General features: G+C 43.0%; 1 protein-coding gene across 1 annotated transcript in view; it reads right to left on the bottom strand.

The window, feature by feature from the left end:
- Nucleotides 1-26301, bottom strand: part of IARS2 (isoleucyl-tRNA synthetase 2, mitochondrial) — a 1410425-nt gene that overhangs the window by 1049777 nt on the left and 334347 nt on the right. The window contains exon 8 of the mRNA XM_044061644.1: nt 20061-20176. Within this exon, the coding sequence (XP_043917579.1) occupies nt 20061-20176 (116 nt within the window). The remainder of the gene's footprint in view (nt 1-20060; nt 20177-26301) is intronic.

The raw sequence follows: 26301 nt of genomic DNA, 5'->3' as shown, positions 1-26301 counted from the left end.
TTTTATTGCCCCTTATCAGATTATCTATATGAGGACACATGAACCAGATACACAGTTGCCTCTGCAAGCACTCATTTATTTGCTACAGAAAAAACTTTTTATTATATTCAGTGCTCTTTTTTATTTATTTGCTTCCCCTTAAAACTTATTAGATCAAGCCAAGGGCCTTAATCCAATCATTCCCCTATGCAAAAGTAAGAAAAATTACATCAAAATGCTGTTTTACTTACAGTCAGCGCTTTCCTTCCTCTAACCCCTCCCTAAATGTTCTTCCAAATATTAATGAAATGAAGTTGGGCATATGCAATGAAGTTCCTAAAAGTTTAACAAAGTCAAAAAAGTCCGATATTTCCAGGATTTATTGTTCTGTCATATTTCACAAATATAATTAATGCTTTGTAATCCTACATGTATTTGTCAATTTCCAAGTTGCTGGTTTTCTTCCTGTTGATCTCCATCTCCCACATACGGTCTCCACTTCATTTCCAATGTACTCCTGGTTCTTCTAGTCAACTCTTCTGCTTTTTTTCAGTCTTTGAAGAATTTTCCTTTGAAAAACTGGGAGGGGCTTTACTACCAAAAGAACAAGCAGCAGAATATCCTTCTGTTGCATAGCTCATTTTTTGTTGGACAGACTGTTGTATTTCCTCCTTAGTATGTTCTGCATCAAAAAATAATTTTAGCCCTCCAGGAAAGAATATTCTGAAAACAGCTGGATACAGCAGCTTGAATCTCACTCGTACTTCTCAACATTCCCTGGTTAGTGGAATAAATGTACTCTTCTGTCTAGTGTACAGCGAGTAATTATTTTCCACAAACACCAAGTACTTTGTCCTTCTGCCACAGTTTTGTCAGAATCAACTTTTTCTGCTGGTAGGATTTCACCTTTACTATTAAACATCTAAGCTGCTTTTTCATGGCCAGGTTTAGGGCATACACACGATGTGCCCTTTCAATTAACAATTCCTGCTGTGAAATACCAGTCCAGTTGCTTATTTGTGCTTTCATACAATTAATAGTCTATTCCTTCCAGCTTCTCCAGTACAGCAGAAAATCTCAGGTATTTCCTATGTACTCTTGTCTTCTAATTCTTCTTGAGGAGTCTCATATTCAGACAGCCTTTTCTTCATTTTTGACCACTGATTTTTGCAGTTTTTATCACCTCATCTGAACATCTGTTTAAAGAGTCTTCCTTTTTTTCCAGCCTTTTATTATTTAAGTTGATACACTCATTCAGTGTTTCATTTATTTTAATCAGCCTGAGTACATTTGACTTATTTCTTCTAGGTTAATGGAAGTCGTGTCTTGCACCAAAGCTGGAGCTTGATCTGATTTTTGCTGAACAGGTGCAAAATTCTTCCTAGTCAGTGTTTCATCCTCACCTTTTGTGACCGATTTTCTTTCAGGTTCTCTGAATTTCTTTTTTGCTGGCACCCAGGCAGTGTACTTGCTAGCTAGTCACTGAAATTTCCCCAAAAAGACAAGTTCACAGGCTCTCTGTTCTGCGTTTCTGTTTTCACACTAGGAGAGCTGACATTAAGTTGTTACCCAGTGTGCAACCATCTTGAAAGTCCTACAGAGAACTTTTTGAGCTTCAATCAATCTCACCAAAGTAGGTGTCATCCAGGAAGGTGCTGTAGGGTGTAGAGCACTCTGTGCCTTTGTAGATACAGAGAAATGGTTTTGGGGTCCTCAGACTCCCACAGATGCCTGTCTGGAAGAGCTTTTCCCACACCCACCAAGTCTGGATGTCAGTTCATCATATTCTCATACTGGGCAGTGGGCTGAGCGGAGACACATACAATGGGAATGCCAACCTGATGGGACAGGCATTTAGTACCTGAGAATTCAGAATGAGTACGGACATGATAGGCCTACGATGGACTCAGTGCTGGTATTGGGCCACATTTCCCTATGAGAAGAGACAATAGCTGGATTCAAGCTCCTAAAAGACATCAAGCATTTGTCTGTCTAGGCCCTTAACTGTAAACTCTGGCAGAGAATGCCTCTGGGAACCAGAATCAGCTTGGACAAACATCCCTGCTAGACCTAGAGAAGATTCTGGAAGGGGAAAGCTTGGTCTTGAGTACACCACACCCATGGGCAGGTGACTCTAGAGATTACTTCTCCATAAAATCAGACCAGTCAACAGCAACATCTTGCTGATCAACTTGGGGATGGGACCTCCCCTACAGTCCAGAAATGCACCTCTATGGTGGAAGCCAGAGGTGCGCATCCTCCATGCCATTAGTCTCCTGCTGATTGAGAGGAGTGATGCTGGCACTAGCCCATTTTAGTCAATAACATGCATCTGTGTGGACTAAAAGGCCACTTTAACAATGGATTTACCTTCATGAGGTCTAGGCTGAGTCTTACCCTCTGACTCAAAGTACTTGTGACATTGCTCCAGTCAAGGGTTGAAGCTGCACAATGGTCCTTCCTGCAAATCTCTGCATACGCCATTTTCAACCACTGTTATACTCCTAGTAGTGAGGTAGGTAAGGAGTTTCTCTCTGGCATACATGGATGAAAAGGTTGAATCACTGGCAATTATGGCAGTGCTCTGCACTGTGTTCATCCATGAGGCAATGCAGGTACAGGGCTTGGCTGGTACTTCTGTAGCACACAGACACTGTGGATTTACTTGTAGCCATCAAATGTGCACCGAGAATGAAATCCAAACTGTATAAATGTGGTGCAAGCATGATTACTTAAAACATAAATTACATCATGGTACATGCTGCACCAAGCAAATGCAAACCAGGCATAAGAACTTCACAGAAAAAAGTTGGGAATTAAGACTAAAGTGACTGGATGAGCTCAACTCCTGATACATCAAGGAGTGCTGCTGACGTGAGATCGTCGGTTACTATCTAGTCAGGTAAAGATACATGCTTACCATATGACATGACTGTGCTCATCCTCTGCTCATTCAGATTGGCATTTCTACACCTGAAGCACAAGGTGCCATACCAGGGAAATGAGTCTATACCCTGAGTTTGCCAGCTCACTTCAGCCACTAAATAAGCACTCGTCTGCAAGTCAAGAAGAGCAATAATGATTTGGCACATACACTGTTAATAAGCAGCATAGAAGTAGCTACTTACAGGGAACTCCAACAGCATTAGCAGGATAGCAGGGTTATCCATGCAGAGAAGAGAGATAGGAATATATTTAAAACACACAAAGGACAGTTTCCTTGTAGCCCACTTGGTATTACAAGAATGTGTGCTTGTCTAACATCAGGGGCTCTCATTGGCAGGCCTGCTACTGGAGATTTCCCAGGCAGTAAATCTTCCAAACTGAAAACAGGCATATAACAGCCAAAAGGCTTAAAATTCTGGGCCTTTTAAGTCCTGACATACCAAAGGAGGCCTAACCTTGCATTCATCGTCCAGACTAATGGCTGCTAAGGTTGTAAACCAAGATGTCATGGCAATTTTGTCTGCACAGGCACACCCTTTAGAGCAGTAGCCCTTGACCGCAGTCATTTTCAAACAGACAGCAAGTCACTCAATAGCAAAACAATGTATTTGGTAATCTCCTGGGAAAGGGTTTGCTTTCAGACTACGAGACCTTTCCACCCTAGTGCAAGAGAGAGAGAGAGAGATGAAGATTTTTTCATCTTCCTAACCTTATGCACCCAGTTCACGCAGAAGATGAGTTAGCAGTGCATCTCCTGGGTCTGAAAGGCTTTCACTGCTGGTGTCTGTTTCAGTGGATAAATGGAGGTAGAGAGTAGTTTAGAGACAATCCAGAAACCACTTTTAAGAGGAAATACTTTTGTCCTAAAGGACACCTGATCACTGTGACACACCACTGAAGCTTCCCTACACATAACATCCTGAAACTTTAAGATCCTGCAAGCAGGTGGTGATGGCCACAAGTGAAGTTCAGATATTAAGGAGGAAAAAGGGTTCTTCAAAGGTGGACAGAGAAATGGAACATTGTTAAAAAGCTGCCCGACAAGTGGGCACTGTGCTATAATACCTTCCTTTATAAGATCACAATGGGGAAAAAACAGAAAATGTACATTATGACTATGGAACAACAGTCTAAAATCATTCAAGGGTTTGTGTAGGATACGTCAGAATCAGCTGTAAACTGACAAACTGCTGTGGTATTGAGTAAAGAGTCACTCAAATGGAGAACCTTTTCCAACAGGCAAAGAACTTCTGCCTGGCAGAAGTCTTTCTGATGGCTTTTATTACTTCCAAATACTCTGCCACAAGGTCTGCCAGGATCAGAAGCTCTATGTTAAGAGACAGGCATTGAGGCAGAATCTGCTGTTATCTTGGCCACCGACGACACCTTCTCCTCCTGGTAAAATCCTGCAGCATTTACTTTAAAGCCATGAACCTGAAAACATAAAATACTTTCACAACAACCGGAGTAGTGATGTGGGTAGCTTACATAATTTCTCTGAATTTTGAGATCAGGCTCTGAATCAAAAGAAATAGAAGAGATATGTAGGAATTTGCTTTGCCATGAGACAAAGAACATGTCCACCCTAACTGGCCCTTGCCCTGCTGCATCGACAAGAAAAGGGGAGAACCATATACTATTTTGTGTCAAATAAGTTGATGTCCAAGACTCCCCACATTCAGAAGATCCAAATCAAACATAACTTTAAAACCCATAGCTCCAGAAAAGGACTGGGCAAGGGACTAAAGTGAAGCTGCCAGGATGTAAACTGCTGACAGGTGTTGACTATCTATGTTCAGCTATTAGATGCACATTTCCTCTATGCAGAGAAGGTGTGAAATGCCTACCTTCTGCTTTTTTTTTTAGATAACCATAACAAATTGGCCATCTGGCCATATAAGAAAGGCATCCTGGAAGCAGCTCCCTCCCAAGACCTTTAGGAGCAGAAAGACTGCACAAAGCTTAAGCAATCTGATATCATGCCATCTTTTAAGAGGGGGCAACTTTCATAAAATCAAGGATAAGCCAAGACTTCTCCACACTCTACCCCAACAGTGAAATACCGGTCTTCAGCACTTGTAATAGAGTATGGGCTACAAGAATGGGGAGCCCACTTGATGGTTGGTAAGCTTAGTCCACAACTCCAAGACCCAACAATCCAAGTGTGACATCAGGACAAGAATTGTTAGCATGTGCTTCTTCTGCACCTACTGACACCTCACGGTCCACAACCATACATCACTGGATCTGCAATCAGGCCCAGAATACACAGGAGAGTCTAAGCCTGGAGAGTCCCAAGTTTACATCTAGGCTATCAAGTTCCTGACTTCCTGAACAATCTCCAGAGACAGGAAAAACAGCCACTGGCAAGTGCCTTACAGGTGGATCAGAGATGACTTTCAGAAGTTTATGGTCACACAGGGATTATAGTCATGGTAGTACTCACTAGGGATAACTCTAATGAGTCCCTTGAAAAAGAGACACCAGAACCCAGTCATCTAGGACAGGGAGTTCACAGAACTCCTTTCCCTGCAAGACTTCATCTACTATGGCCAAATTGTTATACACACCCTAGGTAAACACAAATGTCCAAATGCCAGACCTTTGTGCTCAACTCATTCAATCCTGAGCACCAGCAGGCTAATTAATGTCCTTATTTTCCGAGATTTTGTAAGCCACAAAACCACTTGCTTTCGGAGAGAATTTCTCCAAATCTTCTACTGAAAAAAAAACACACTAAGATTTTAAATCTCTGATAAACAATACAAACTACAAAAATGTAAAATATGAAAGCTCTTCAGTAGACGATAGGCTACACACTAGTGTTAATATTGAAGGTCTCACACTTCTTGCTAATTTTATATTGCAGACTTATGAAAGAAAATGGTACTTTTAATTGCCAAAAAATTACTAGTGTTATGTAATACTTACGCAATATTTCAAAACAACTAGCAGTTCAGCACAATGGTCAATAAGTGCATCAAGGAACATGGAAGTATATATGCATCATAGTAAACAACTTACTATGGACTCCCAAGAATCTGAGGTACAACCTCGATATATTCCTATTCATTAACAATTGAAGGTGTTTATACCAGTATCATCCAAAGGTAGCTTTTAGAAAGCAATTCACTACCATCCATTAGTCTGTTTCCTGTTCTCACACATTCAAAGGTGCTTTCATTAGATATTCAGGAAGGGGAAAGAACTAAATTAGATTTCAGTCAAGTTTCAGAGATATCTAGGATGTAGGGATTTAACTCATTTAATCAAATGTTTAACATATTTATTCTGTTGAGAATGTCAGCCATACAGAGGCTATTTTCATTCCATGGCAGACTATAAGTGAGGCAAAAGGAGGGAACAGATTTGGAAATTTACCAGCTTGCTTAAAGAGTTTGGGGTGAAAACATATAAGTGGGTGGTTGACAAAGGGCAGGGATACACTGAATATTGCTTGATAAATCAGGAAATGGTTGTGAAAGCAGTGAAGAATGTTTAGTTTGTCAACAGCTTACCCAAACATGCTTCTAATAACCACATATCTATCCAGATGTGGCTGCACATGTAAGCCTTCTGCAAACCCTCCCCTACTGCACTTTGAATTGAACTTTGCAGGTAAGCCTGGGCTTTCTGCCTGTGATATTTATGGGCGGCTGCACTGACTTACTGTGATGTACAGCAGTACTTCACATAACGCTCTTTTCCCAGACAATAGAGAAGATTCTAGTGTGAAACTTGGCTTGTCACTTGCCAGACATGCAAACAGAAGGCCTCTCTGCTTTACGCATTAATCATGGAAACTGGAAACTTTATATATATATATATAAATATATATATATATAAAATAGGTATAGTATACATTCACAAGTTTGACGGACCCATCTTCGACACTGATGCCGCAAACTGCGAAATTTGAAAATCGCAAAAACCGAAGCACCGAATTACAAAACCTCACTCCCTTTTTGACTCATGGTAGCACTCGTTTCAGTGGTGGAGCGATCAGAAATGTTGAAAGTCGATATTTTTACGTTTAGGGAAGTTGGTATGACAGAATTCGGCTAAAAGGTTCACGTTTAAGCACATTCGGAAATGCGCTTTCTAACATATGAAGGTATACCATATATCAAGATCATGGCATAAAGTGCGTGTGAGTGGATAAAGAGGGCCCAGGCTAGCAATACTCTCTAAGTAGGGTAGGCATGGTGGTCTCAATGTATAATGGCATGAAGCATGCATAGCCCTGAACATAGAAATTTTACAGAAAAATGCAGACATGGAATGTAAGACAGGATGAGCCTAACCCTAGACCCAGTAAGGATGGCCTCTGAAGTTAGATAAAATGATTGCTGGTTAATGTACTTGGTCTTGTTATGGATGACAAAAATGATTAGAATTAATGTTCAATGAAAACATATTTGAAGGTGGTATTACCTAGCCACTTTCCACTGAAGCCTCGGAGCAAAATAATAGGCAACCAATACTAGTATTCAGTTCACTGTGAAATAACTGATGTACAGAGGTACTAGGGCATCTAAAAGTGTTAAAACACATACAGCAGTCAGAGAATTAGCAGATTATGCAGAAGAGGCAACCCAAAGTTAAGGAGGAGAGGTGTCTGTAAATTTAGATAAAGTGTTGACAGCTGAGTGCTGAGGTGTATTCATATAATCACAGAATATACACGGCAGCTGTGCCATGTGGCCTTATACACCTTGCAAGTACCAACCCTTAGATCTTGCCTCCTTTTTCAAGGAGCAATAGGTCAGTGATAGCACCGGTGAATTTATGAATAGCCATTCAATTGTCTCTTTCCTTTTTAAAGGAAGACAGTGTGTCACACTGATTGACCTGGAGAGGAAGTTAGATTCAGAGAAGGGGTAGTCATTTAGTGACATCTTTCTCTCCACTATGATTTATTTGCTGAAGCAGGCTCAGATCTCTGGTTCTAGCGTTCACTGCACTGTATGATTTGTAGAGAAATAAGAGGTCTTGGACTGCAAGATCCCTAATGGACCAGAAAGGCAAGGCACAGATCATCCTTAGGTTGTCTAAAGGTCACTGAATACAGGGACAAGGACCCCCCCCCCAGCCTTTCTTGGTAGCTGAGCTCTTTTAGCCCATGTTTTTTTTTAATCAGGAACCTCTGAGGTCTCTCCAGGTGCTTTAGTAACACACATTCCACTGTATTCAATGATGGGTCTGATCAGTGCATAATATACAGGAGTAAACACTTCTTTGGATCAAGAGGAAATAACCTTTGTGATTAGCTGAGCCAGATAAGATATAAAACAAGGTGCTCAAGAGCAGAGGGAGTTAACTACCCATGTTCAAGGTCTTTTATAAGATAGTCATTATGGAATGGGGGTATTCTCTATACTACAGTCTGGGTGTGGAGCTTGTTTGCCAAATGCATTTAGCCTGCTTTCACAGCACCGTCTTTTTTACATGTGTAAGTTCACTTTGTAGCTTCTGCATTTCAGAAGGGGATTTAAGTATAACACCCAGTTTACAATCACTGCAAACTTGGTTAACCAGAGCTCCTTGTTTTTGATTTGTGAACGAAAAAGTATATTCCAAACAGCAGAGGTCCCCCTATGGATCCCAGTAGTATCCCACTGATTAATTTTATGTTTTCTGAGTTCATGTCTGCCACTCACACACTGTGGTTTCCATCCCTCATACAAATAACTATCCATCTAACTGCAGAGGGATCAATTTAAAGAGCATTTGGCTTGTTGGCTTTATCAAGGTCCAGTTATGCTGTATGATTAGTGTGACCACTGTTCCATGGCTTATGTTATCCTCTCAAAACAATTTCACCAGACTGATTAAACAGAATCTACCCTTAATAAGGCCAAACTGTCAAGGAACAAGTCTTATAAGACTTTTTATACCGCACTTTACTACATCTGGCCTTATAGATGAGGCTCATCAGTCTGGTAACTCTAGAATTCTCAGAGGTCATGGTGGGGGCTGCCTTTGTGGAATGGCATCACAACTGCTGTGTGCCAAAACTTGGGGACAGAGTCAGTGAATAAGTTCAGGTTGAACAGTTGTAAAAACAGGTCCATCAGCATTGTTTAGTGCTGTTCAGCAGGCAGCCTGGTATGTTATCAAGTACCATAGAGGATATATTTTTTGTTTTGGAGAATACGTATAACAAATAGAAGTTATGTTCTTACCATAACGTTCCATGTTAGTTGTCTTCTTCTCGCCTTCTTCTTGCTGGATGGGTTCGGAGCCGACCTCGGCTCCGACTCGGCCACTCTAAAAGCTCGAGAGTTGGTTCCACCGGCTCGAGGCTCCCCTTATATCCCACAATGCTAGGCGAGAGTTACCTCAGATCTCGTTTGTAAGCTAACCCCAGCTTATAATAGTTACAGAATAACTCTAAACAGAGTCCACCTCTAACAACAGGGAGAAAGAAGGGTGACCTACATCCTGATTCAGGAGATATGCAAGCAGCATATGTCTAAGAAAGAGGTGGTGGAAAGAGAGGTCACAATCACAACTCCTCTAGGTCTGTCCAGGCCAGGGGGAAGGAGGGTGGGAGGGAAGAAGAAGGCGAGAAGAAGACAACTAACATGGAACGTTATGGTAAGAACATAACTTCTATATGTTAAGTTGTCTATCTCGCCTTCATTCTTGCTGGATGGGACCACGTCCCTAGCACCTTGTCCCGGGTGGCCTAACGGAACAGACTCCTGAGAACAGTGGAACCAAAGTTAGCTCTATGCCTAGAAGCTAAATCCAACTTATAATGAGAAATGAAAGTGTGAGGAGTAGCCCAAGTAGCCGCTGCACAAATGGTGTCAATAGGCAGTCTGTCTTGGAAGGCTAAGGAAGTAGCCAAAGCTCTTGTAGAATGGGCCTTAGGTTTATTAGGCAGCTTTTGGTGTGTAATCTCATAAACAAGGGTAATCAGAGATGTAAGCCATCTAGATAATGATACCTTTGAAACTGAAAGTCCCTTTCTGCCTTCTGCATAGGAGATAAACAGTTGGTCAGATTTTCTGAATTGTTTTGTTCTATCCAAATAGTACCTTAACTGACGATGAACATCTAGCCAGTGTAATTTTTGTTCAGACCTATTGGAATATTCTGGAAAAAAGACAGGGAGGTCAATGCTTTGATTTAGATTTGACGTCGAGACTACCTTAGGCAAAAAGGACGGGTTGGTTCGTAAGGATACCCTGTCCTTATGGAACAATAGATAAGGAGGTCGACAGCTGAGTGCATGAAGTTCTGAGACTCTTCTAGCTGAAGTAATAGCTACCAGAAAGAGAGTTTTCCATGACAGCAATTTTAAAGAACAGGATGCTGCAGGTTCGAAAGGGGGTAGAATCAAAGAAGTAAGAACTAAATTTAGGTCCCAAGGAGAAGGAGGATTTCTTATAGGAGGTCTGAGAAGAAAAACTCCTTTCAAAAAGGCTTTGCAAAGCTTGTGGGACATTAAGGCAGACTCAGAAATACCCACATGAAAGTTAGAGATAGCTGCCAATTGAACTTTAAGAGTAGAAGGGGATGAACCTGCATGGAAGAGTTCAGCTAGAAAATCAAGAACTATTTGGATGGAAGCAGTGAAAGGATCTATGTCCCTTCCTTGAGCCCAATATGTGAAACGTTTCCACTTACTCAAGTAAATCTTCCTAGTGGAAGATTTATGGGAAGCTATCAAAATATCTCGAACAGAGTGAGATAATTGAGGAAGCCTGGCTAAGGTTGGAACTGGAGGAACCAAGCAGTGAGGTTCAGAGAGGTCAGGGAGCGATGTAACTGACCCGATTGATGGATCAAAAGGTCTGGAACTAGGTCCAGATGCCAAGGTCGCTCCAGTAGAAATTGATGTAGAAAGGGGAACCACACCTGTCGAGGCCAGTAAGGAGCAATGAGGATCAACGAGGCCTTCTGAGCGATAGCTTTCTGTATCACTTGAGAGATTAGTGGGAAGGGAGGAAATGCATACAGAAGTCCCCGGGGCCAAACTTGGACTAGAGCGTCTCTGCTGGGTTGGCCTGGTAAAGGGAATAGGGTGAAATAATGTCTGCACTTGCTGTTTTGGGGAGTAGCAAAAAGATCGCAGCAAGGCTGACCCCACTTGAGAAAAATCTCTCTCACAACAGAGTCTTTCAGAAACCACTCGTGAGGCATGAGGATAGCTCTGCTCAATTTGTCCGCTATTTGATTGGACTTCCCGGGGATGTGCGTTGCTATCAGAAAACGCTGAGAAGAAATCGCCCATTGCCACAATCTGAGTGCTTCTCGACACAGGGGTAGGACCTGGTTCCGCCTTGTTTGTTGATGTACCACACTACAGACATATTGTCTGTCTGGATTGCAATCGTTCCCAAGGGAGAGAGTCTTGAAGGGCTTGCAACGCTAAAAGCACTGCTCTCATCTCCAGAACATTTATGTGCAAGTGGCATTCGTCTGGTTGCCATGTGCCCTGGACCGTCCTGCCTTGATAATGCCCCCCCCACCCGATCAGGGAGGCGTCCGTTGTCAGAGTAGCAACCGGAGGGGGAGGAACAAAGGGTCTTCCCAACCAGAGCTGAGGGGAAGACATCCACCACATGAGATGATTTTTGCACGCCTGCGTGATCATAATGGTGTGGGACATTGGAAGTTGCTGGTATGACCATTGTGTAAAGAGCATCCATTGAAGGATTCGCATGTGGAATCTGGCTAATGGAAGCAGAGGTATGGCAGCCACCATAATTCCCAACACTTTCAGAACTAACCTGGCTTTGATTCTGTTGTTGTTGGAAAGGAGTGAGACCAGTCTGTGTATGTCTGTTATTCTCTGATCTGTTAGCCTCGCAGACATGTCTACTGTGTCTAGATTTGCGCCTATGTAGGTAATAGTACGACAAGGCGACAAAACAGACTTTTCGCAATTTATTGAAATGCCTAACTTTTGACAAATGCGAAAAGTGTAATCCCTGGCCATCAGAAGGAGATGCTTGGTGGGAGCTGTGAGGAGCCAGTCGTCCAAATATGGAAACACCTGGAATCCTTGTTGTCTCAGGTGAGAAGCTACCACTGCCTTGCATTTGGTAAACACCTGGGGGGCAGTGGTGAGACCAAAGGGCAGGGCCCTGAATTGAAAATGACTGGTTCCCAGCCTGAAGCGGAGGAATCTTCTGGAGCGTCTGTTCATTTTATGTGATAGTACGCATCCTGAAGGTCTATAGAGCACATCCAGTTTCCTTTTCCCAATAGGGGAAGGATGGACTGCAGCGTGACCATCCGAAATCTTGTTTTCTTGACTGATCTGTTCAAGATACTGAGATCCAAAATTGGTCTCCAGTCCCTGTTTTCTTTGGAACTAAAAAGAACCTTGAGTAGATTCCGGATCCTTGCTGGTCTGCTGGAACTGGCTGAATTGCTCTTTTGCAAGCAGTTTTGAAATTTCCAAAACTGCTAGATCCCTTTGTGCGGTGGAACATCTGGAAGGGATTTTTTGATTGTTTCGAATGCGAAGAAAGGGGATAGAATAGCCTTCGGAAATGACGGACTGTACCCATTTGTCTTGAGTCAGGGATAGCCAGGCTTTTGGGTACAGTGACAACCTTCCCCCGACTGCCTCCGAAGGTGGGCAGTCGGGCAACACCTCAGGGATGCTGAAAGGGCTTATCAGAGAAGGCTTCTCGATTGCCCTGGTTCTGGAGCCCCCTGCCTCGAGGCGGCGTCTACCATTGTTATTCCCGCCTCTGCCTCTGGCGGGGTAACGACTTTGTGCGTCAGGCGAAGTCCCTTGATTTTGTTTACGGAACCACATTTTCCCACTTTTCTGGCCTTTGTTTAGGTAAGGCCTAGAAGGAGTAGAAAAACGGACTCCGACGGCAGAAAGAGTCTTGCCATCAGTCTCGCACCTAGTCAAGGTTTCTTTCACTTGAGGACCAAAGAGAGATGATCCATCAAACGGGGAGTTAGTGAAAGACGTCTTGAAGGGGTCCGCAAAATTGCATAGCCGCATCCAGGCATGCCTACGTAAGGCCACACCTGTCCCTGCGGCCCTACTCGCTCCATCAGCCGCATAAGAAAGGAGGCGCATGGAGGAGTTGGCTATAGAGTTAAGGGTAGCCAGCTGAGTGTTCATTTTATCTTGAAAACCCGCAGCTGTAGGATCCTTCAACATGTCACTCGCTTCTTTAATCAAGTCCCTTTGAAGACGAGTGAAATGGCACAGGTAGTTCAGCGAACGCATAGTAAATGTCGCTGACGAAAACATCCGCTTCCCGTACCTGTCCATGGACCTAGATTCCTTGTTAGGTGGATGGACAGGTACTGAAGGATCAGCTAGTTCCTTCTTAGTGGCAGCAGCTACCACCATTGCATCCACAGAAACTCCTTTTGTCAAGAACTGCTTGTCTGCTGGTGCCGTTATGAATTTGGAGGGTCTCCTGGGAGTGGGGTCCACTGAATCAGGAGCCGTCCATGCCTTTTAGCAACCACCTGCATGAGGGGGTCAAAGGGGACACCCAGGAGGTGGAAGGGCGAGAGCCAACGCCTCAAGATATACAGATTCATCCTCCGAAGGGTTAAGGGCTGGCCAATTTCCCTCTGCTTCAGGATCTCTAGAATGTCTGCAAAAGAGACATCTTCAGAAGGGGAACGGGGAACCCTCGGAATCATCTAAATCTGTATCAGATGTGATTGACTCAGGTGAGTCAATGTGTTTCCTCTTACACTTCCTCTTCCGAGGGGCTCTTCTGCCAAGTCAGGAGAGGCCTCGAAGAGGATGAGATCCCACAGGGGTTCCTGAGGAGCTGGCTCTCTGCGGTCCGGAATGAGGGAGTGAGTCGACTTGACCTGAGGCACCGTGAGGGAGGCGGACGGCGCCGACTGTGGGTAGAGCCAGGCTCTAACACACTCCGCATGACCTCGAAAGCACCCCTGTCAGGCAAAGCCAGAGGTCCCCGCTCCGAGAAGCTGAGAACCCCCCTCGGCACCGACAGTGATGGCTCCGAGGCCGATGTCGGAGCCGAACTCACCAGCGCCGAAGCTCCGAGAGGAAGAGCGGGGTCGGACAAGGGTCCGATGCCACTCACCCCCTCGGAGCCGACGATGGAAGTCCGGCGCCGAGATTCTTCTAAAGAAGAAATCGGAGCCGACGATGGAGCCGAAGACAATTGTATCGGCTCTGACGCTACCACAGTCTCGGTTTCGACATGACCTGGCTCCGAGCTCAACGGAGTCGGAGGAGGAATATATTGATGGACAAGGGCAGGCATCGACTGATGAGTCGGGCTCTGAAGCATCTGGGCTAGTGCCTCGGACTTAAGAAGTCGACTCACTACCCTCTGAAGGTCATGATCCGATAGCCTCGATGACCTAGAGGAATGAGATTTATGGCTCCGTTCAGACAGCAGGGGAGATCCTGGAGCCGAATGAACGGAGCCAAGGGACGGTGACCTGGACCTCTTCCTCGATGTCGGTTCCGAAGATCTGGACGGAGCCGACACGGGAACCTTTATTACCTCGGCTCCAGCCGGAGCCGAGGGAACCACAGAAACTGTGGACTGAGACTCATCGGCTCCAGCCGGAGCCGATGAAGGCGGAGGTTTAGAAACCTTAGGTTTTGGCTCAGTTGCTGGAGCCGAGGACCTAGAAGCCTTAGAGGGCTTCCCAGAGACAGAAAGGGAATCCTCCGGCTTAAGAAGACCCCTCAGGATCAACTTATTTTTTCTTTCCTGCAGGACCCTGGGGCTGAAGCCGTGGCATACAGCACAGGAGTCCTGCAGGTGCAAAGGCCCCAGGCAATAGACACAAGAAGTGTGACCGTCTGTCAGAGACATTTTCTGACAGCACGCATCACACTTCTTGAAGCCTGAGACCTTTGTGTCTTTAGACATCCTAAATAAAAGTGTAATCACACACACTCAACAAACACACTGATTACACTAATTTAGTTTTAAAACTCAAAAATAAACAATTAACTAAAGTTTACCAAGAGTAACACACACACACAACTAGGGGATGGAGAAAGGCCAGAAGGCCGAGAGAGAACTTTAAAAGTTCTTTGGAAAAAAATTGGGATTTTCCGGAAAACCGGAGTAGAAAAACCCACTACACTAAGGGAATATATATAAAACTCAAAAATATAGGGTTTAAGTGATCTAATTTTACCAAAATTACACTTACCAACAAGCCGGTAGAAAAACCAACACCTCGATGCTGTAGCAGCAAACGAGATCTGAGGTAACTCTCGCCTAGCATTGTGGGATATAAGGGGAGCCTCGAGCCGGTGGAACCAACTCTCGAGCTTTTAGAGTGGCCGAGTCGGAGCCGAGGTCGGCTCCGAACCCATCCAGCAAGAATGAAGGCGAGATAGACAACTTAACATGCATTCTTTTCTGATGTTAGGGATTTGATATCCTTAAATATAGAGGTTTGGTAATGATGTCTCTGGGTGAAATTTGCATCAAACGTTGCTGCTAATATATTTGAGATATCCAAAGGATCACAACAGGTACTGCCATTATGAACAAGTTCAGATCATGGGTGTTATTTTAGTAACTTTCTGACAAGTAAAGAAGGATTTGTAATTATCCTTAGCTTCTGATGCCAGTTTAAGCTCATGGGAGGCCTTTGTTTTCCTAATAGTATCTTTCAGTACCTTAGATAAACTTTTGAAGTTGACCTTGATTTGTGGGTCTTTAGTTTTGCTATAGATTTTAATGAGCTTTTTACTTTTCATAGGTTCATAGGTGTGTACTAGGCTAATGGCCCTGGAGCCTTTACAAGCCTAGCCTATAAGATTACCCTGGCATCATGCCACCTGACCTTTGTTTCCAGTGTCTCTGTTGAGTAGAGCCACTGGAGTGATCCTTGGGGTGAATTTACTATTCCCCATACACTCATACTCTTGAAGATGGCCAGTGAGGTGCTCTGTTTGACATGTATGGGAAATCTATTCCATAGCAACAATGTTCCATTTCTCTGCCCACCTTTGAAGAACCCTTTTCCTCCTTAATATATGAACTTCACTTGTGGCCATCACCACCTGCTTGCAGGATCTTAAACTTTCAGGATGTTATGTGTAGGGCATGGGCAGTCTCTGGTTTATGAACCTGTTCATCCAGCACGTTCTGTTGATTGTGGTAATGAGGTTGAGGTCTCTGGAGCGTGTGGTGCGGAGGGATTGGGATTTCTTTAGATGTAGCATTTCTAACAGAGCTGGGTCAGACATGGCTTTGTAAGTCTGGCAGAGATTGCCTCTAAACAGGCAATATGAGACAGAGAATAGCTGCAGTTTTTTGAGTCTGTCCATATAGGACAAGTGTTTAAGGCCCAGGTTTCACTTTGTGAGGTACTTTTGCAGCCTCTCCAGTTGTTGCAGATGTCTAGTGCTTAGGATCCTCTTTGTGAGATACTTTTGTGGCCTCTCCAGTTGTTGCAGATGTCTAGTGAGGTACATGCCAAATGGGGCATTATACTCAATGATTGGCCTAATGAGGTAAGAGTAGAGGGAGACAATGACCTCTTTCTTCCTGGAGCGTATGGTGTGGAGGGATTTGGATTTCTTTAGATATAGTATTTCTAACAGAGCTGGATCAGACATGGCTTTGTAAGTCAAGCAGAGATTGCCTCTAAGTAGGCGATATGAGACAGAATAGTTGGGAGTTTTTTGAGTCTATCCATACAGGACAAGTATTTAAGGCCTAGGATCTTTTTTGTGAGGTACTTTTCGCGGACTCTCCAGTTGTTGCAGATGTCTAGTGAGGTACATGCCAAATGGGGCATTGTACTCGATGATTGGTCTAATGAGGGAAGAGTAGAGGGAGACAATGACCTCTTTCTTCCTGGATGCAAAACCCTTAGTAATGAGATGTGCCACACAGAAGGACTTTCTGACCACAGTGGCAGTGTGGTGGTCAAAACAGTGTTTGCTGTCAACCTGTGTTCCCAGACCTCTTATAATGCCTTCTATGTTCAGTGGATTATCATCGATGTGGTAGTTCATGGGAACTGGGTTTTTCCCAAAGGGGATGACGACACATTTTTTGGCATTAAGCTTAAGGCCATGTCGTTGGTCTCAGTGAGGCCTTTCTGCAGGATGTTAACATCACTTGGGGGGTTAATAATTGCTCCCAACTTGCAATTGTCTGTGAACTTTGTCAGCAAGAGTCCCTTTGTGTTGGACTAGACTTCTGAGAAGTAGATGCCAAACAAAAGAGTACCCAGGACTGATCCCGGTGGGACTCCACTTTTGACTGGTCAGCAGTCTGAGCTAGTTTGCAACCCACCTAGTGATATATGGGTTGATGCCTAGCTTAGTGAGTTTTTCTATGATTCCTGAGTGGGGAATGATATCAAAGGCCTTGGCCAGATCAAGGTAGGCTGTATGAACCACCTTGCCTTCATCCACAGCTCTGGTGACTGACTCAAAGAAGTCAACCAAGTTGAGCAGGCATGATCTACCCTTCACAAAACCAAACTGAGTGGGATCCAGAGTTTGGAGATTCCCTATATCCTTGTTTATTAGGACCATGATGATGCGTTCCATAGCTTTGCATATCAGACTTGTCAGGCTAATGGGGCGATAGTTCCCAGGGTCTGTAGTCGCTCCTCCTTTGTGGAGAGGGATGACTATAGCAGTGTGCCATTCGGTAAAGGCAAAGCCTGAGGTGAGGCTGTGACAGAACAGGGCACAAAGGTGAGGTGACAGTTCACTCTGTAGTTCATGTAGAACACTGCCAGGGATATTGTCAGGTCCCATAGAAGCTATATTCTTGGCCCTGGAAAGTGCTGTTTTAACCTGTGCAGCAGTAAGACTGGGTGTCTGGCAATCTACTGGTATTGTGATTGGTCCTTTGGGGGGGGGGGGGTAAAGTTGGCACTGAATCTTTTGGCCAGTATATTGGCAATATCTGTTGGCTCTGTATAGGAGGTACCATTGTGCAGTAGCTCAAAGCAAATCTGAGTACTGCTGTGGAGGTTCCTTACATAATTATAGAAGGCCTTGTGGTTGTCTTTACTATCTGCTTCAATTCTGTTTTCATAGCTAGCTTTAGAGGATATGATGAGGGATCTCAACCTTTTGTTGAGGCTGATAAGGAAGTTTTTCCAGTCTTGGGACTTCACTTTATTCTGCATCAGTTTCCACCTTCTGTTGTAGAGTTTGTTTATGGCAGGGGACCACCAGATTGGCTTCCTTTTTTTGGAGGACAGCGTCTTGGTTCTATTGGGTATGGCGAGATCCATGCATTTGTGTACGTGTTCATACAGTGCATTGGTGTATGATTAGGTGATCATGCAACTATTCTCCATTTGCATGGGTGCCGTGAAGTTAGCCACCTCTGTTCTTAGGAGCCAAAAGTTAGCTTTGGAGAAGTTTTTCATGGTGGTTACCTTTGTGGGGGGTGGGGGGGGGGGTGGATTTCCAAGGTGATTAGTTTGTGGTCGGATCTAACCAGGGAGGAGTTGCATTTTGGTGTAGAGCAACGGTCACTCATGTTTTATTGGAATGTTTATTTATACACAGGGATCAACAGGCTGGCTTGCTCTTACTTTTCCCACTTTGTGGAGTTTTGAAAGGGATGAACAGATTTATGCAGTTTTCTATGAGACAGTAGAATTTACTTACATAACTACTGGACTTGTCCACATTTTTGGGGTAACAGTTATCACAGAATTGTACAAAGGTTGTACAACTGAAGTCTTTCACTACTGTGATATTTGCATCTGCTGGTTTAGAGAGTTTGAATGAGAAGGTTAGCAAACTGTGATCAGACTTGACTGGGGATGGGTATACCAGTGAAATATTGTATATAGACAGGTACTATACTGATACGAACCAAGGTCAAGAACATTTTATCCTCCAGCTGGCTCTTTGACAATTTGATCCAGAGAATTATTGTTCATGAAAGTGAGGAATTCATTTTTTGGGCATAGATTACATTGGCGGTATTGGCCTCCCAGGATGATGGAGTTTTTGTCTACATAAAGTTTGTGCATCCATGACTTTTGGGGGTCATTGAAGGGGTCCTGTAACATGCTATTACTGGACAGCTAGTTTTATTTAGAGGGAATAGAATCCAGTAAGATTGGTTTGCAAGTCTCTGGGAATCTGCCTTGAGGTAATGTGGTCTTTATGAAATATGGATAATCCACCACAGCTTCCATCAGGTCTAAATGTTTGGCTAATGCAAAACCCTGGAAAAGAGGCTGTGCTTTCTGCATTTATAAACCAGATTTCAGCAACAATACACACAGGAATGTGCTCCAAAGACAGGAGGGCTTCAAGATGAGGCAATTTATTTACACTCCTTGGGATGAGCAGTGCCATACTGATACTGCCCAGGGATTTATCGGTTATATTTTTAGGCTGGTAGAGCCATTAGCTGGATTCTGCCTAAAAGGCACTATGGGGGCAGCAAGGGCTTTAGCCAGTATGTAGAAACCCTTGAATGAGAGGTTCAAGCAGTCTCTGGCAAGTAAGTAGAACTGTGCGCACATACGGGACCTCCCGCAAAAACACACCATTTATTCAGCCAACTGTTGAAATCTGTCATTTTTTCCTTCTACCTTGGCATCATGCTTGGCGAAGGTAGGATTCTGCTCAGTACTAGAGTATTTTCAGTGTATATGATATGCACTGAGAGCTCACAAATGTCTCTCTGCATATCCCTTAGAGTATTGCAACTCAGGTCATTTACACCCACACTGACCACTTCCATGTGGTAGTTACACTTATTCATCATGAGCGCCCTTGAAACTGTGAAGATATTGGCAATTAAAAGGCAAATCACTGTCATCCTACTTTTCTCTAGTCTTGTGAGAATATAGTCTGTATCTCCATTAACCAATGTCTCTGGAGCAATTTGCTAGCCCTGCAGTAAACAAGCTACAGACCGTCTGAAAAGCAGTCTTTCTGACAAATCATCATCATTTTTCATTTTCTGCATCAAAAGTGCCAATCTTGTTACTAATTCAGGATTAGCTACAATTATGCAAAGTAACCACAGCAGAAATACACCTTTCAAAACATCTGTAACTCACATGATGCATTGTTTTCCACTGGGAAGCAAGATTATGCTATTGAAGGTAAACAAATCAGTGAACATAGACTGCAAAAGTCACACCATCCACAACCAATGATATTAATCTGCTTCATTATGCTTTACCTTTAAATGTAGATATCACCTCAAACTGAGTGGCCAAGACAGCAGCTATGGACGTAACTCTTTCTGAAACCAGAATGTACTGTTCATCAGTATTCTTGCATTTCACCAAAGAATATCTAAGAAAAAATAACCACTATGAGATAAATACACTACACATCAACTTTATACTTTAAGCAATATTGTCTGATAAAATTAAACAAGGAAAGCCATTCTAAACTGTTTTCAGACAATTAAATGCTACTAAATGCAGATATCAAAATCATGTGAACCACGTGACATTGTCTTATAGTGACAGGAAAACCATCCATCATTTCATAGTCCGGTAATGTAAATGTCTGCAAATCTGACTCATTTCCAGCTGTGAAACCAGAAAATAACTTGATATTCCTTGCCAACAGCAAAGTACAGCAGTTCACTTTAATTAATAATGTGGGAGTAGGACTGTTGTATGTGTGACCAGAAAGCAAAGCTGTGTGAAGTACTCACCATAAATCCTCTACAAGTAGATTGTTAATCTTACTCCTATCCCTATATGGCATCACATCTGACTAAAGAAACAAGCTGGCAGTTTTCTTTCTTCTTAATTTTTTTTCAACGAGTAACAGACCCTCCTTGTAGTGGATACAGGTTACATGAGCAGCTCTGAGCTGCAACACAACTACAATGGAGGGATAGTGTTCTCATTTTTTTAAGACAAAGATTCTACTTGACCCTGTAAATACTTCTCTGTCAAAACATCCAAAAGGCTATTCTTAGTCTTTCTTGGAAATGTATCATTAAGGTTCATCAATAAAATTATACTTCACATGATGACTACAGGGAAGTTACTTCTTTCAGCTGCAGTACATCAATATATTACCAGGCTCAATATATTACCAGGCTCCTGCAGAAAAATTAGTGTTTATGATAGAATACCCATACCAGCAATCTGCTTACCACAGCCATATTCATTTACCAGAGCCCATTGGGAGGTGCAATTGACAGGCCTGCTCATTAACTCAATACTTACATTGTAGGCACAGTATGTACAAAAATGATTAACTGCTTTTATTACAGTTGTCTTTGCCACAGATATATCAAATCATAATAATTTTGGTTCACATAAGGCTGCATGATTGCACAAAGGATGACTCCTGTCCTCAGTCCCTGTCATCAGTGGGATCTCCTCTCTCAGGGCTCTACCCAGGGGGCCACTTTTGATATCATTTTCTCAGACATCAAAGCTGTCTCCAGTGTGTAGCACACCAAATATGCAGCCAAGTACAAGTATGGAAGCGCTACCCTAAACCTCGTTAACATCCCATCTCTTTAAACTGCAAATAACCCTATGAATGAATGCACAGTACAAATTCAAATGCCTGCAATTACTTCCGTTGTGTAGGACTTTTGCAACAGTATTTCTTCTATAGAAAACTTTTATTGTCACATGTTTTCCATTTGCTTTATGACAGTTCTGCAACAGTGTTTTTGGTTCTCTGGCAATGTCTCTGCATTTTTTCTGCAATTTTGACTGCAGCCAGTAGTTGTGGACCCAGTAGAGTTTCCTTAATGTAGATGTTCAAAAGAATAATCTCCACTTGTTTTGAAAACTTAACCTAGTGCTGTCAAGCTTTTCACTAGCAGCAGAGTATAGTTTCCAACTACAGAATCTCATCTGCATCTGATGAAAATAAGCCCAATGAAAGCTGGAAAAATTAAGTCATGATTTAGACTCTGGCGACTAAGCTATAAAAACAAGTCTTAACCCATACTAGTGGCTTAGAGGGATAAACCCGAGAATGACAATGTGACCAAACTTCCAGTAATGGCTGAGGTGCATGACAGTACAATCATGGGAAGATGGGCAAGTCCATCTATGGGAAGGGTTGGCGGGCCTTGTTGCAGACATTCCACTGTTCTATTTATGACATGGCTTGAGTCAAAGGATGAAGACAGGTCAGGAATGGGGGGGGGCAGACAGAAGAGAGAGAACTCCAGCTGCTGATGGCAGCCCTTGCTATTTGTGACTGCAGAGGCATCCATGCACATGAGACAGGAGTGTAGGTGACTCCTGTTGTGATGCTTCTACACACACTGTCACTGGGAGATGTTTTATGCTAATAATAATACTGCTCTCATTGTCAGGATGCAAGCAAGAACACAGACTCCTGATGGTTGCGTGGATGATGGCATCTCTGAACAGCACTTGCATAGCAGATCTAGAGGAACTCACCTCCCACAGAATAAATAGGCACATCCGGTCGGATAGGACTTAATGATTTGCAGATGGGGGGGGAGGGTTATGTACAAAATCTGTGCTCTTGAAGTTACACATTCACTTACTTGGACAGATATGGAAATAGCAATGGAAATTTTAGCAGAGGACATGAACACAAATTAGTTAGATCCACTTTAATGACTTGAAAGAATCAGCAACTCAAACCCATCCTCCCAATCTGGTTTCTGTAATCCTCATGCACTAAGGGATTTATCCTGCTGTGCCATGGGGTCAGTTATTACATGACAGATTTTGAGCAAAGATATAGCCAGACATATTAAGTGTAATACTGTAACCACAGTTGCAGAGTTTGCTTTTTAGCTGTTAGACACTGCATTCTAAAAACAAAACTATTCTTAACACCATGCACTAAAACACTTCAGAATCATTAAAGTCAGCCCAAAAGTGCATCTTCACTAAAAATATATCAGACACTAAAACAGTAACTAACTGAAGTCAGAGCACAGAATACAGAGCACAAAAAAAGCAGCAAGTCGGGCACACAAAAGAACTCGGACAGACTACCATTACCAGGTACAAATCCAAAACACAAGTATGTCAGGATATCCAAATGTACCAATCACTATGGTAAATACTATCCAAAAAGAGTAAACAAATTAAAATAAAAGAGCATAGCAAACTTACTTGAAGATACAAAAGAATGCAAATTATTCATATGCTAAAAAGAGAGAGTTTCAAGTGCAGAGATTTATGCAGCAGAATCTTTTGGGTTTGATGTGATACGGAATGCACATGCACCAGTTGTGAAGAAAAATAGACAACTGTATCCACAGACTAAGTCAGAGTAAGGAGAAAAAATAGTATAAATTGATACACCTCTCAACTTCTTTGTTCAAATATTCTTAACAAACAGAACAAGAAATTCTGCATTTTCTGGATAAGTATGAAACTCTAATGTTTGGATTTGTTGACTGACTATAATCCTCAATGATTTACAAGGGGAAAAAAAGAGAAACAGCAAAAATATGTATCAAAATTAGGAACATTCTGCAAAACCAGGGAAGGCTGAGAGGTATGGTACGGCTTCCAAGTTTGGAGATAGAAAAGTTGTGCACTCCCCCAAGAAAATGAAAAGACCAGAAAAAAATGGGACAAAAGTGTTTTCTTGAAATAAAGAGCTTAAAAGGGGGAGGATCAGTCCTGGATAGGGAAATGCCAAAATAGTGATGTTTAAAACAACCGATCACTTTTAAATTTACTAAATTTAGAAACTGTGTCAACATCTTGGCAAAGATCTTAAAAAGAGACATTGCAAGAATGCTGTCTTCATTGATTCAGACAGCATAACCAGGGAAGAGACGTGCACAATTTTAAAGAAACTGCATCTTCAGTTTGTTACTAATGTACTAAGCCAATAAGGCAATTAGTCTGGGACAGCTACAATTGAAGAGCAATAAGCAATTTTTGACTTGTTAGATGTAGTTCATTTTGTTCTGCGAAGTCACCCACTTTAGTTTGTTTAGTATGGTACAATGATTACGCTCTGGAAGGGGTGCTTGCAGCAAATTTAGCTATACTATAAGATGAAAAAAACAAGTTGTGTACATACCATAACATTCCATGTTAGTTGTCCTTCATCTCGCCTTCCTTCTTGCTGTTTGGGTTCGGAGCCGATCCTCAGCTCCGACTCAGCCTACTTCTATAGCTCGAGAGCTATTAACTGGCTCGAGGCTAACCCTTATCCCAGAATGCCCAGCGTCAGCTACCCAGATCTTGTTTGTGATAGCACACACTAGACATATAAAGTAACCAGTAACCTAAAACTGATTTATCAAAATAACAGATCAGAGTAAACTGTCATAAAATTACCTGGCATGTGAACCAAGAAAAAGAAAATCAGCCAGTGAAACCATAGTGAATTCCTCTCAATCCTCCAGGAAGGGGGAAGGATGGGGGACACAAGAAGGAAGGTGAGATGAAGGACAAGTAACATGGAACGTTATGGTAGGTACATAACTTCTTTATGTTAAGTTGTCCCATCTCGCCTTCATTCTTGCTGTTTGGGACAGCGCCCCTAGCACCTAAAGACCCCAGGTGGTTCATTGGAATAGACTCTTCAGAATAGTGGAACCAAAGGAAGCCCTGCTCCAGGAGACCACATCCACTTTGTAATGAGAGATAAAGGTATGAGGGTTTGCCCAAGTGGCAGCTGCACAAATTGAGTCTATGGGCAATTTAGACTGAAAGGTTACAGACATGGCTAATGCTCTAGCAGAATGACCTTTCAGTTTTGCTGGTAGATGTTTATGCCTTAACTGATAAATAAAGGCAGTGGTGTCATATAACCATTAGGATAAGTTTCACCTTAGAAACTGGAAGGCCTTGCTTATTGTGAGCATAGGAGAGACATAATTGGTCTGACTTTCTCAGCTCTTTGGTCCTATGAAGGTAAACACGTAATTGTCTGTGCACATCCAGTTGGTAAAGACCGTATTCTGCCTTGTTGCTATAATTGGGAAAGAAGATGGGGAGATTGATGGACTGATTTAAATTGTTTTCTGAACAGACTTTTGGTATGAAGGATGGGTTGGTTCTCAGAGAAACTCTGTCTTTGTGAAACACCATATATGGAGGACAAACACAGAGTGCTTGGAGTTTTGAAACACGTCTAGCTGAGGTAATAGCAATCAGAAAAAGTGTTTTCCAATAAAAAAAATTTTAAGGGACATGAAGCTGCTGGTTTCAAAGGGAGGCAGAATCAAAGAAGTCAAAACTAAACTGAGATCCCAAGGAGGAGGTGGATCCCTCACTGGGGGGTCTAAGAAGAGATGTTCCTCTCATGAAGGCTTTGCAGAGCTTATGAGACATTATGCTAGAATTAAGAATTCCAATATGAAAATTAGATATGGCTGCCAGTTGTACCCTGATGGACTAAAAAAGCTCTGCTAGAAATTCTATAATTTGATGGACTGGGGCTGAAAAGGGGTCTAAGTTTCTAGATTCTGCCCAGAAAGAAAATCTTTTCCATTTGCTAGCATAAGTCTTTCTCGGAGTTGACTTATGGGAGGATACAATAATATGGCGAACTGCTGGGGAGATACTTGGAAGCTTGGCTAAGGTAGGAAGTGGAGAAACCAAGCTGTGAGTTTGACAGTCTGAAGGGATTGGTGTAACCTGCCTGACTGTTGAATCAACAGATCTGGCACTGGGTCCAGAACCCAAGGCTGGTCTAGAAGGTGAAGGTGCAAGAACGGAAAACATATCTGTCGAGGACAATAGGGGGCAATGAGGATCATTTTGCAACCCAATGACTTTGCTTTCTGTACAAGTCTTGGAATTAGGGGAAAAGGGGGAAATGCATAAAGGAGTCCTTGAGGCTAATCGTGGACTAGAGCCATCCCTGGGAGTTTGACCTGGAGGAGGAAGCAGGGAGAAGTAGCTGCTGCATTTGTTGTTGAGGGGGTTGGCAAATAGATCGCAGCAAGGCTGGCCCCATTTGCAGAAGATAAGGTCCGCAGCTTCCTGATTCAGAGACCATTCATGAGGCATGAGGATAGCCCTACTTAGCCTGTTCGCTATTACGTTGGATTTCCCAGGGATGTGTGTTGCTGTCAGAAAACGTTGGGAGGAAATCGCCCATTGTCATAGCCTAAGGGCTTCTCAACACAAGGGGTAGGACCTGGTCCCACACTGCTTGTTGATGTACCACACAAAGTACAGTTGTGTACACTTACCATAACTGTAGATGCTCGAGTGTATTCACTGTTGCAGTCATTACATTTGGGTAATCTGCTGGCAGGTTGCCCTCAGTCGGCCTGATTAACAAAGCCTTGGGTCCTACATTGGTTGCTGTCCCTTCTTCCATGACGTCAGGTCGTCAGGGGTATAAAACATGCAGCAGACGCCATTACATCAGTTTTTCTTGCCCCAGATGTCAGGTGCCCCCCTAATGGGGAGCAAATAAACATAAAAAACACAAAGGTATAACTCTAACAAAAAGCAAATACACCAAAAAGGCGTTTA

Source organism: Protopterus annectens, chromosome 1.part0 (assembly GCF_019279795.1).
Source record: "Protopterus annectens isolate FY-2018-M chromosome 1.part0, PAN1.0, whole genome shotgun sequence".
NCBI lineage: Eukaryota > Metazoa > Chordata > Ceratodontiformes > Protopteridae > Protopterus > Protopterus annectens.
This window is presented reverse-complemented; position numbering and strand designations above follow the sequence as displayed.